Source organism: Aricia agestis, chromosome 14 (genome assembly GCF_905147365.1).
Source record: "Aricia agestis chromosome 14, ilAriAges1.1, whole genome shotgun sequence".
NCBI classification, from domain to species: domain Eukaryota; kingdom Metazoa; phylum Arthropoda; class Insecta; order Lepidoptera; family Lycaenidae; genus Aricia; species Aricia agestis.
The window spans coordinates 15,610,385-15,624,215 of NC_056419.1; the positions used below are offsets into that span (position 1 = coordinate 15,610,385).

At 37.4% G+C, this 13,831-nt stretch overlaps 1 protein-coding gene across 1 annotated transcript; it reads left to right on the top strand.

Moving 5' to 3' along the window:
* Nucleotides 1-2,353: 2,353 nt before the first annotated feature.
* Nucleotides 2,354-12,504, top strand: LOC121733527 (cathepsin L-like). The gene is made up of 6 exons (XM_042123797.1): nucleotides 2,354-2,505; nucleotides 3,069-3,165; nucleotides 3,512-3,714; nucleotides 5,180-5,339; nucleotides 10,255-10,460; nucleotides 11,745-12,504. Exons 2-6 carry the CDS (start codon nucleotides 3,073-3,075, stop codon nucleotides 12,103-12,105), a joined length of 1,023 nt encoding a protein of 340 aa, XP_041979731.1. The 5' UTR covers nucleotides 2,354-2,505; nucleotides 3,069-3,072; the 3' UTR covers nucleotides 12,106-12,504.
* Nucleotides 12,505-13,831: the final 1,327 nt, after the last annotated feature.

A 13,831-nucleotide genomic window follows, 5' to 3' on the forward strand; every position in this document is an offset into this window, starting at 1 on the left:
GGGAATCCTACAATATTATGTATTACCATCGCACACCAAGGGCAAAAAGACAGCATCGCAGGACCCCGGCGGGCTCAGGCGGCGCGGTATGTCCGTGGATCACACAAAGCAGTTTACGTGCAGTAACGCAGACGGCGCGGCGGTGCGAGGCGGCAGCTAGCTCTATTCTCTCTATCTCCACTAGAACGAACGTCCTGAACTGACTGCCTCCACTCGTCGTGTGCTTTGTGTACCACCTCGCCCCGTCGTCTGCAAAACAACAGAGTCCGTCCGGCAGCCAGCGCACGGCGCACGTGCTGACAATACAATAATTTACTATACAAACCATAAATTATTAGTAATATTTGAACAAAGATACTGAGCACTGAACTACTGAGTACTGACCATGTCATTCTCATTAGACGTCATTTTTCCTATAATATATACCTACTGGTCACCAGACACGTCTAGTTTGATTTTGTGCATACTGCATACTGAATTGACTGATTAAATTAAGTACTTATTTTACAAAAGGTAACGTTATCCAAGAACATATATTTACTGTTATAAATCCTATTTACCGTTATAACATTTACCGGCATTAATTTCAATTTTTACCGTTTTTTCTAGTATCGGGTAAATTTTCATACCGTTATCTATGCCCTTGAAGTAATAACGTTATGAAAAAATACCGGTGTTTGAAGCCCTGACACAGAACTTAATTTAAACTTAAGGAAAATTCTACTAAAGACTAGGCGGTATGGTCGAAAGACTATTATAGATGGCCCTTGGGTGCAAAAAAAATAAAATTTCTATCTTATTGTTATGTTTTATTTTTATTTTATTTTAGTTGTTTCACCACTTCTTGATAATTGCCGGATATTCTATCCACAACTTAACTTGACAGATAAAGTAATATGGAGAATCTGTCAAAAAAGTTGTGGGTAGCCTATCTGGCACTTTATCAGGAAGTGGTAAAACAGGCCCATAATGTGTTTAATGTTTTTTATTAGATTTTAAATTTTAATTAAAATAAAAAGTTACCAATATAAATACCTATACAGTATATTTTTATTTATTAAACGACTATCACCTTATCACGTCAGTACACGGCATAGACTTAATATATTATAGGTTTATGGTACACGGTATTACTTTTTTTTTCATAAAAAAGCGTATATAATGATTATTTTTTTTATTTTTTATTTTAATACAGATTTTACGTAGGAGAGCCATGCTTCGGCACGAATGGGCCGGCTCGACCGGAGAAATACCACGTTCTCACAGAAAACCGGCGTGAAACAGCGCTTGCGCTGTGTTTCGCCGAGTGAGTGAGTTTACCGGAGACCCAATCCCCTACCTTATTTCCTTCCCTACCCTCCCCTATTCCCTTCCCTTCCCATCCCTACCCTCCCCTATTACCCTATTCCCTCTTAAAAGGCCGGCAACGCACCTGCAGCTCTTCTGATGCTGCGAGTGTCGATGGGCGACGGAAGTTTCTTTCCATCAGGTGACCCGTTTGCTCGTTTGCCCCTTTATTTCATTAAAAAAAAAGATTTTATACAGAATATTGAGACCATAGATAAAGTATTATAGTATAGATGTAGTCTTAGCCCGTCATCACGTGGCCATTTTGTGCTTATTTTCATACAAATAGTGTGCGTTTATTTTCTTGAATATTTCTATTTGTTGATTATTTCGAAGCACATTTTGATCCAGGAAAGAAAGTCAATTAGTTCATGATATCGATTAACTATAGTTCAAGTCATGAGAATCCGTAAATACACGTAAAAAGCTATGCAATTTTTATAGCCAAATTATTAATTGATGTGACATTTTTAGCACTAATGCCATAAATAGCACGAATAAGGGATTAATAAACTTATAAATTATATTTTTAGCTTACCAAAATACCGATTGCAAAGCCCAAAAAAGGTTGTTCAAAACTTACGTATTTAATGTTAAATCCACGTGTTTGAGGCATTCCTTGACCATTCTTATGGTTTACATTTAGCGAAACCACAAAACTCAACAATATATAGCATTAAATGTTCAGTAAAAACCTTTAATAACACTTTTATTAGGTGAAATATGCAGACCGACTTCTTTGTTATGTCCTAGTAAGTAGGACATAACATTACACGCTTTTGACGCTTATACACCGTCATAAGGCTCTCTCCAGTCTATAGTACCTCAATGATACAGATTTTGTACTACGTACAAGGTACATATTAATTCCATGGATTTTATTTGTTGTTGCTTAGGTTGAAACTATTTGGCAACACTGAGTGTGAAGTTGACACAAAATAATCGAGTGCTCTGTGCTTATCGATATTCGAGAATCGATGAATCGAGATATAAATACGAGGACGACGGAATAAGAAAAAAATAAACAAACGAGGCTTCGTCAAAGTTGGTCGCCTTCCTTAGCGAAGTTGATAATTATTATAACTGCGTTTACCAAATTTGTTTTTCATAATTAATTATTGCAATTGAATGTCGTGCTGAGGATTCTTGTAATTCAAGGTAAATATTCATAATTAATTATGAAAAAGCGAGTAGGTAAACCGATGTGATTAGTTTTTTGTAGTTCAGTGGGTAGGTCTTGTTCTTTGTTTGGATTTCGTCGAATCATTGCTCGATGCGTAATTTCTAAAGATTTATTTTTCCAACCATTCTTTTAAAATTCTTATAAAAATCAGTAAAAAAAATCTGCTTGGTTTTTTGGAGACATATTTGTGAAAAACTTTATAAAGCAAGCAATAAAATAAGATTTCAAGGTACCTACGGTACTTACAGTTTTCTCTAAAAAAAACAGAGTTAACAGTTTTATTTTGTTTTTATTATGTACAACTAATGTTTATCTGTAGTGTGTTTGAGTATAATAATATGCAATGTAATTTATTATTATATATAATATCATTGATAATATGTCTATTCTGAGTTCTTTATTTCCAAATTCTGCTAACAAAACCCGTAAATTATATTTCTAAACCTATATGTTGCCACACAACTTTGTGGTGTGACAAAACGGGAAAAGAAAATGTTTACTTAGAATGTTAACAGTAAATATTTTTTACAAATTTAAGCAACATGAAGACGGTAGCAGCTTTGCTGTGCCTGGTGGCCGCCACTCAGGCTGTCAGCTTCTTTGACCTCGTTAAGGAAGAATGGACTGCTTTCAAGGTACTTACAAACAAACTTCTTTTATTGTCTTGAAAACCCTAACACCATTATCAGCTAATTATTTTTAATCCATGTGTTCAATGCTTTAATCTTTTATTTAATTAAATAATTAATATATTAAATTACAAGCATGTGTCTAATATTATAATAATAAAATTTTTATTTGTATAAAACTTCTCCCTTCGCAACCTTGATGATGCAATCACCTCATAAGATTGTTTTAGTAGTTAGTTTCCAATATCATTATTTTTATACCATTATTTTTTAAATTATGTTATATGAACCTTTCTTGACATGGTTCATTGCTTTTAAATAATAATTAAAAAAAAAGTAAAATTGTTATTAGCTGGAGCATGTGAAGAGCTACGCTAGTGAAGTGGAGGACAAGTTCCGTATGAAGATATTTGCAGAGAACAAGCACAAGATCGCCAAGCACAACCAGAGGTACCAGAAGGGGCTGGTCTCGTACCGGCTGAAGCCAAACAAGTATGCTGACATGCTGCACCATGAGTTTGTGCACACCATGAACGGCTTCAACAGGACTGCCAAGTGAGTTTGTTTCCTTTTTTTATTAGAATGTTGGTGGCAGAGGGGTTGTTAGAATATTAGTCACTTTCATCATACAATCTTGTTATATTATATACTTTTCAAAGGTAATCATTGTTGTGGTCAGACAAAAAAAAAACAAGTTTGATATTTTGGCACTCACTGAAAACTTTAATTAATAGCCTATCTTTTAAAACAAACTGTGATAACACAGTTTGGTAATTTCATCAAAATTACTCGTAAAATATTGTTATTGTTTTCTTATCATTTGTTTGTGATATTATCTTGAGAAGCAAAAATATTTTGTTAATATCAGTAAACTTAATTGTTATTCTACAAACTAATATTATGCAAAATAATGTGGTCACTGGTCACATGCTTAATTGTTTATTGTTTATTAAATGAATCCATTTAAATATTTAAACAACTATTGCATGTGAATTATTTAATGGATATTTAAACAATATTTCATGTTGTTTGTAGAGACTAGAAGCTAAATAATCATATATTATATTCTACATGATGTAGATTCAAAGTACTATACTCTGCAATTTTTATTAATTAATAATCAGCACTAATTACCATTATTTTATGGTCAACAATAATTAATGTAACAGTGTATTTAATGAACCTTGTTTAAACTGTATCACTTATCAGTATGCAATCCAATATTTTTACGACAGGCAATACACTTAATCGTAAAAATGAGTAAGCACCCAATAAAACAATATTTTCTGCATAAGGTAATATTTCAATATTTTTCTAAATTCCAATAAACAAGCTTATGAGTCATATTATATGAAATACAAATTATTCATAATACCTCTTTGAACAAGCAATACTGCTTATAAGCAATGCTGTTCACCCCTTATAACTAACGCTAGGTTTCCACCTGCCAGGTCCATATCAATAAATCTAGTATCACTTTTTGGTAATGATAGGTGTTTGGGGCAGCTAGTAGTAGTGTGTATTTTATTTATGGATTATTGGCAGATGACGCCCGCAACTCAAAATTAGTTTATCGCGCGGGAACCGTACATTATCCGGGATAAAAAGTATCCAATGTCCTTTCCCGGACTCAATGTATCTCAATACCCAGCAAAATCGTTGCAGCGGTTGGGCGTGAACACGTAACAGACAGACACACTTTCACATATTTTATATCATTAGTATGTATTGATTGAATATTCAATATCACTATCGATAGCTTTTGTAATGAACAATGAATGATCTACACTAATATTATACTAATAAAGAAGTAAAGTTTATTTTTTTGTTTGTATGAGGTAATCTCTGAAACTACTGGTTTGATTGCAAACATTTTAACACCTATACACAGCTGGCGTATTCCTGAGTGACCGGCTATACCTATTTCATGTATAAAAAGTTATGTTTTGTTTTCCTGATTTTATGTCGTTCTCAGGGTGAAGCAAAGCTAGTATGTTATATTTAACACTGTTCTCCCCAGGCACAGCAAGGGCCTGTACAAGGGTCGGGAGTCTCGCGGCGCGACGTTCATCGCCCCGGCGCACGTGGCGCTGCCGGAGCAGGTGGACTGGCGGGCGAAGGGCGCCGTCACCGACGTCAAGGACCAGGGCAAGTGCGGCTCCTGCTGGAGCTTCAGCACGGTATGTACTTACCACTAATCTTCTATATATATATATTCTATATTAAGGGCCTGTTTCACCACTATCTGATAAAGTGCCTAATAGGTTATTCACCACTTTTTTGACAGATTCTCCATACTTGATCTGTTAAAATAATTGGTAGATAGCCTTATCAGGAAGTGGTGAAACAGGCCCTAAGCATACAAAAATACTTACAATAGTATAAAAGCTAGGTAGCGTACATCACGTCGTCTAATCCCATGCTAAATAAAATGCAATAAAGCATGCTAAGTAAAAAACAAAAAAATATAACTCAAAGGTTGACTGGACTGACATAGTGATCTATCGACGCCCAGACCAAACCACTGGGCGGATCGGGCTGAAATGTGGCATGCAGTAGATGTTGTGACGCAGGTGACCGCTAAGAAAGGATTTTATACGTGGGAGAGCCATGCTTCGGCACGAATAGGCCGGCTCGACCGGAGATACCGCGTTCTCACAGAAAACCGGCGTGAAACAGCGCTTGCGCTGTGTTTCGCCGAGTGAGTGAGTTTACCGGAGGCCCAATCCCCTACCCTATTTCCTTCCCTACCCTCCCCTATTCCCTTCCCTTCCCATCCCTATTCCCTACCCTCGCCTATTACCCTCTTCCCTCTTAAAAGGCCGGCAACGCACCCGCAGCTCGTTTGCCCCCTTATTTCATAAAAAAAAAAATTTTGATCAATTCTACCGCCAAGGGGATGAAAGTTTGTATGAAACTTTGTCAATTTTCAACCGATCGGGGTGAGACTTTGCATACTATGATAACGCGGACGAAATCGCGGGCAACAGCTAGTATCTAATAAATATGTATGTATGTACGTAATGAAACACGGTATTTATTCACATGCAGTTGACGGACCTACGTCATTTTCTGTCGGGTGGGGTTCAGTGTTAGCTGTGCAGTGATCGGTCTGATGGTTTTGACTTAACGCGACCAAATTACGAAGGTCTCCCATTTGCCTATGAATCAACTTTTCTGATAGTACACGCTCATAAATTATTGATTTATGTATAGGCAGATCGTGATCATTATTTGGTGGATTTATGACTCATCGGTCATCAGTCATCACTCAACCGAGCAACAGATCGTCACTGTCATAATATCTCGACTAACGTACTTCCAATACCTTTATTAGGGTTCAATTTCTCTGAAATATGGCAGTTTTCACGTGTCTGTCATTCCTATACAGAAAACTATAAGCATATAGGTTTTATAACATATTTGTATGTTTTTTCTAGTTAAAAAATATGAAAGTCCAATAAGTAAGATATTATTTAAGGTGTCTGGGTCAATTGCATTGAACGCAATGTCTGTGAAGTGCAAACACTCAATCATCATTTCTGCCTGTCGCGGTCGGTAATTGACACGCGGAACTCGGAAGAGTCGACAGAGTTTAAGGGGCGTATGCGATATGAGCCGATCACCGATGACTCAGAAGTTTAATACGATAATCGTATTAAGTTATAGCCAATAATACAATTGATTTAGCTGTTAACAGTGCGTCACCCTAAGCATGTTATTATTAATCTTTCTCGGACATTAAACTTTTAATTACTTTGAAACAACATTGCGGACAGATAACAACTCACGGGCAAGAAGGATGAACTAAGGGAACGTGTCGCGTAAACTTAGCAACTTACTAGCCAAACTAAAAGAAAAATTTATTTAAATTACATATTTTATAAACTAAGAAATGACCTGACTGAAAAACAAATGAATGAAACAGATGCATAAAAATGATTTCATAGTTTTACTAAGTAAATATTTGTAATGCTTCATGATGATTCAAACTAGCTGCCTGCTACCAGCTTGTGAGCCAAACAGTCAAAACATATTATGTTCTAGTAAGAACAAAGAAGTCAACAGATGGTCTAATTAGAACATACCTAGAAGTATGTTATCACGGTTACAAGTTCGTTGACAGATTAAAATTAAAATAATCCTTTTGTTAAAATTGTTTAATTAATAACTACCACCACCAACTGCCGACATTCATAGACCATGTGTAATATGAATGTCGGCACTCGGCAGTCGGCAGATCAAATGTTATGTTCCCGGCTAGTGTAGTGTGTAGTTGTGTTATGTGTATATACTATATACCCTCGAATAGTTACTTTAACATTCAAAGTTAAAAGTGATTTTGATTTCGAGTTTGTAATGACTCTCTTCAATTTTAATAATTTAAAAAATGTTTGGTTGGATTTTGTTTGTTACTACTATTCATAGCAATTTTTATGGTGTAAGCGAAAGGTGTAAGCCAGGAATTGATCGGATCGATCGCGATACTCCGCGATAGCCGGCGCTATACTAATAGACAACAGTGTTCTAGTGCTGTGAGTAACGTTCCTTTATATTTCCAGCATAGGTCTCTTAATTGCAATACCTCGGCGAAACACAACATAGGCGTTGTTACATGCCGGTTTCCTGCAAGACCGCGGTATAAATCCAACATATTATGTGATAGTATATGTATGTAGGATATGTAACATTAGTAAAGTACAGCGACTACGATACAGTGACCTTGCCGTGATTAACAATTTTCCTTCCGCCTGTCGCGCTAGCTTATATTTATCGAATACTAAGCTGACTCCTCGCCCACACTCGTGTGCGGTGTGACGCTTGTATTATATGGGTTTGTAGCACACTACTTCGTAATGAAGAACATCTTACCGTATTTGTAGTGAAAACTTTGCTTCACAGTTTAATATAACTAGAACACTACCACAGAATATATATTATAAGGCTTATATAGGCTATAAGGCCAGTTTTATAAGGCTGGTACCGCCAAGATTTTGTTGTGTGCCGTACGCGACGCATTGATACATACAAGCCGCGCGCGGTGCCTTTGTATGTAGATAACTTACCTCCCCTCCTTTTACTATGTAAGAACTGGCTAAGAAATAGATCAAGCTTATAGCTGATCAAAGTAACAGCGACATCTGTATGCACTAGCTAGAACTAAGAAGTTTATTTTACAAAACGATATTAATATCTAATATTAGCAGTTATACAATTCCAAGTACCAAGTAGCTCTTAAAATATGGTGAACTGTATATAATACACTGTACTGCAGTCTTTACAGGCTACAGGTTACATGCTAGATAGGCTGCTTCTATGTAGCTTGCATGCTACACAAGCTACGAACTAAATATCATTGTACAAAATATATGTATAGTGTATACAGGCTGCATATCAATCTCATTAAGTTCCGTATTTGTTACGTATTAGAATCTTCATCACAGTGAGGGTAATGCGCAGATAGCGGGGTCGCGCTATCGCTTGGGGTCATTTGACCGATACCGTCACGTGAAGACCCGCTGTCACATGTCCGCTATATTATATCAAGTTTGTACAACGCAGTTACTAGAACTACTGACCCAAATATAAAAGTTGAACGTTTTGATTATGTTTGAACTTTGATGTCTATTGTCTAGTCTGCTTTATTCATGAAGCCGATTAGGGCATCGTGTCTAGTATCTACTCTCCTGTGCAGCTGTTGCATGCTGGAATAACAAACTCAGGGAAAGTTTTTCCACCGTTTTGGTAAAGGGTGGCCCCGTGCGAGTTTCATACGCTTTTTACGGTTCTTCTCGCCGGGTTCTATCCCGAACCGGAGGTAGGCCTCATGTAGACGGGACGTTCTAAAAGTGTTAACTTTGTTAACCTATTTAGAAATAAATATTTTGATTTTTGATTCAATGTTCAAACTTACAATTACTTATTTATATTAATAATGGTCGAATTTCGACCACGATTTACTTTAATTACGCCAATAATGTCATTGTTCGGTGTTTGTTTTCCTGGTAAGTGGTAACTCATGTATAGGTAATACGCCCCCAGCCGTGGCGAGCGTCCGTTTGATGTTCGCTCAAGTGATAAGCCACATATTGGTTACATGCATTACATTACTGACTACATGCAATACATATATTTTGTTGCGACCCAAAACTTTGTAATATGCCTATTGGCTATCTAATTTTACAAGCCAAAACTATAGAATTAATTTTCGCTAATATTATGGTACTAAAACAAGCCTATGTCCTCATAATATTGTACAATATTATGTGGACTTTTGCACATAGTTTTCGAATAACTTGTCGATGCTCCTTAGCTCAATATATGAAAATCATACTTCGTTTGGTAATTAAATTTTGGCGAATTAAGAGTAGTGATAAGAAAGCGCTTTCAGCACGCTGCACGCTTGCGTTGCGACCTCTCTTGTCTCTGTTTAGAGCTACAAACTTAAAATTGGGTACATACGTATTATGTTGAATTAATGAATTATCTATTGCATAAATGTGGTACAAAAAGGTCTTACAATATTACTTAAATGGATCCAGCGTTCTCCCTAATGAGTGGCGTGCAAAATATTTTAAATTGTATGGCATTAACATAAAATATTATAATGTTCCACTTACCTATGATTTAGGTAAGTAGAACATTACTTACTAGGAAAACAGAAAAGTTTTTTGAAAAGTCCACTTGGACCGTTTCTTTTATACGACTAATGTCGTGGGCAAAAACGATCCATACAAATATTATAATTAATGCGAAAGTGTGTCTGTCTGTCTGTTATCTCTTCACGCCCAAACCGCTAAACCGATTTTTCTGAAATTTGGTATGGAGGTACTTTCGAGTCCCGGGAAAAGACAAAGCATACTTTTGATCCCAGAAAATGCACGGCTACTGCGCAATAAACGAATTTTGACGCAACGGAGTTGCGGGCTTCATCTATAGTACTTGTACTAATATATATTCTGTGTCTATAGTGCGTCCAGATTAAGCGCGACATTCGTAGCATACTACATATTGTATGCTCTACGAGAGTCGCTTTAAGTGGTCAGAGCATAGTTATAGTATGAATGTACTAATCGCACCACCGCACTATTCCAGACCGGCGCTCTCGAGGGTCAACACTTCCGCAAGACCGGCTACCTGGTGTCGCTCTCGGAGCAGAACCTCATCGACTGCTCGGCGGCGTACGGTAACAACGGCTGCAACGGCGGCCTCATGGACAACGCCTTCAAGTACATCAAAGACAACGGCGGCATCGACACCGAGGCTAGCTACCCGTATGAGGCTGTCGACGACAAGTGCAGGTCATTTTAACCTTTATATTATATAAACACAGCGCCAGCGCTGTTTCACGCCGGTTTTCTGTGAGCTCGTGGTATTTCTCCGATCGAGCCGGCCCATTCGTGCCGAAGCATGGATCTCCCACGTCAAAATATATAAGAATGATTTATATAGTATTTTTAGAGCGAAGTGCAAGCAAATAATGTATTGCCTGAGACAAGATTTTAAATGTCCGTAAACTATTTCTTATAAACTACAAATTAATCGGCTCCGATGTCAACTACGGTCTACGACATACAGATTTCATAAACCGAGCTTTTGTCGGTCAACTATAATTATTTAAATTTACTGGATTTCGCATTTATGATTTAGCTGACAAAACTTGTTTTAATTTGACTGTTATTTGAACACAATAGAAATGTCACCAGAAAGAAAATTAACCTAATAAAACAGTTCATAACATAATGTGAAATTCATTTCTTTTATCCTTGAAAGTAAAAAAATAAATTAGGATAAAGTTTTTTAATGGTCGAGCAGGAAATTATTGTTAACGCACGTTCGTTACATGCATCCGCGGCATGCACTATCATAGTAACCACATGCTTCGTTGTCAAAGTGTTGATAGACTTTGGACTGTGCTAACTGGTAATATATGACATAATACTACTATGTCAATATGTATATCAATTATACGTGACATAACCTCTTGTACGCCATAAACCGTATATATAGGGAAAATATACGCTTCACTCTTTCAAAGTTTACCTCGTAAGTTTCTAGGAGAGAGATCCTTATGTCTTCGGCATAATGATCATGCCGGAGGTTAAATAATTTCGAATTATCTGTCATTAATTTTGAAGCTATGACGAGTCGTCTCGTCACTACTGCGTCAACTACGATTCTAGCGAGCTTGTTGAGTATCACGTACAAGTACATAATACTATGAACGTATTTTGTTCGTGAAACGAAATAAGGAAATGAGGTTTCTGTGCAGGTTATCATATTAGGTTATCGGTCGGTTACCGAATATGAAAATAAAAGGCTTGAATTATTAAAAGCGCTTTATTTTTTGTTGCAGTCACACCACCAAAACTCGGGTTTTACTCAAACATTCCACATAAATGACATTTTAATTTATTAGATTTTCTGCATATTCCGGGGCGCCTTGCGCAATCAATCCGGTTTATAACAGCTAATTATATGCAACAATTATATTTTCACAGAGCGAACGATTAACTTTAACTCAGACTAGCTCAGAGGGCGGTGTGCCGTGTGTATATAATAATCATGATTGATGGTCGTTGCAGATACAACCCCAAGAACTCCGGCGCCGACGACGTCGGTCTGGTGGACGTGCCGCAGGGCGACGAGGACAAGCTGAAGGCCGCCGTCGCCACCATCGGCCCCGTCGCCGTCGCCATCGACGCCAGCCAGGAGACCTTCCAGCTGTACTCCGACGGCGTCTACTACGACGAGAACTGCTCCTCCGAGAACCTCGACCACGGCGTCCTCGTCGTGGGCTACGGCACCGACGAGGACGGCGGCGACTACTGGCTCGTCAAGAACTCGTGGGGCCGCTCGTGGGGCCAGCTCGGCTACATCAAGATGGCCCGCAACAGGAACAACCACTGCGGCATCGCGTCCGCCGCCTCCTACCCGCTCGTTTGAGCGTTGCGTCCGCGCACGCACGTTGCGGTACGCAAGGGTAGCGGCGGGACAACTTACTTGGCGATAAAAATGTAAAATACTCTGCGTGGAAATTAAAAGTATAATATATAAAAATAGTCGCAATTATATCGTAAGACGTAAGTGTTCAGTAACATTCCGGGTTTTATTTTACGTAGAAGTTTTTTTTTTTTTAATTATTTTGAATGATTGTCTCGAGTCCCGCCGCTACCGGGTGAATCTCTGTGAATGTCTCTCTTATGTTCAGATGGAGTTAATCTCCATCAATTAGCTGTAAGTATTTCGATAAGAGTAACTTTTATTTTGTAATTAAGTCGATTGTGATAAATATTGTTTTAGCTTGAATGTCTATTATATATAATAAAGAGGTTTATGGATATATTTTACTGGCTTTTATTTAATTTCTTGCATTAAGTAAAGCTAAATTAAACTCCTCCGTTAAAATTTCGACAGTAGTATATGTTAGTATGAACCTTGCACGCTAATTTTTCAATAAATTGTAGGCATCGAGTAATTTCTAGCTCATTACTGAGATAAAATTAGAAGGTACGTGTTTAAAACATTTCAGTGTGCTTAAGTATTTATGTTTTCGTTTTATCTTTCGACATTAAGTATTGTGGCATTTTAAGTCGAGGACGATTAAGTTTCGAGTTTCATCTTGTTCAGACTATAGGTACATACAGAAATTACTACAATATATTGCATAATAATATCATGCAGACGTAAAGTCATGCCAAGACCATAGTAAAATGAGGGGAAGTAAGTTATCTTCATACAAAGGCACCGCGCGCGGCTTGTACGTGTGCGCCATAGTATCAATGCGTCGCCACGTACGGCACACAACAAAATCTCGGCGGTACCAGCCTCTAAAACTGGCCGAGCGCGGTGCCTTTGTATGAAGATAACTTACTTTCCCTCCTTTTACTATGCCAAGACCCTGTCTATTTCTACAATAATAATTAGGCTTTAAATGCTCGCCTAGCAGCAAACGCGATCAATTTAGGAAGATACTAGAATATAAATTATATTATTTTATTTAATCGTTATCAATTAACATGGGAGAAACTAGTAGGAATAGTTTTTTGCTAAAGTATGCCCGTATGTAAGTCGTAACGATGTAGTAAGGCATCTCTGCTCAAAACAAAAACGACTAGTGCTGCCTTTAGATTCTAATTTAAGAACACAGCGATACCTTACTCTGATAAGTTGCATGGTAACATTACGTTTTCCTTTATGATTATAGTCTAACGAACCCACGGAAACCGTAAAATTTTCCGGGATACGAGGCTAATTAAGAGGATTCCACACCGCCCTTTTTTCCATACAAACGTTGTCCCCTGTTTCCTCCCTGGATAATGCTAGTAGAGTTATAATTTTTTTCCTAAATATCTACGGCCACTAATACAATGTCCCTATGTTTTCTTTTTTTTCATAATTTAATTATTAAATAAGATATGAACGTTCTAAAACCCAAAAAAATGGCCAGATTTTCCGCTGTGTTCAAACGTCCAGAAAACAGATTTGGCTAGATTATACAAAAAAAGCAAAACATAGGAACACAGCTCAAGCCTTTTTTTAATCTTTAATGAAAAAAGTACTTAAATCGGTTAAGTTTTGGAGAAGGAATCAGGGGACAACGAATCGTTGATTTTCTGGATTTTCTGCAGTTGTCTCTATCGCGTTCTGCGGTATAGGCTTGAGGTAAGGG

Coding starts and splice junctions, on each gene's coding strand:
- LOC121733527 (XM_042123797.1), top strand. CDS start 3,073: ATGAAGACGGTAGCAGCTTTGCTGTGCCTGGTGGCCGCCACTCAGGCT. Junction 3,166..3,511: donor AAGAATGGACTGCTTTCAAG/GTACTTACAAAC, acceptor AATTGTTATTAG/CTGGAGCATGTGAAGAGCTA. Junction 3,715..5,179: donor GGCTTCAACAGGACTGCCAA/GTGAGTTTGTTT, acceptor TGTTCTCCCCAG/GCACAGCAAGGGCCTGTACA.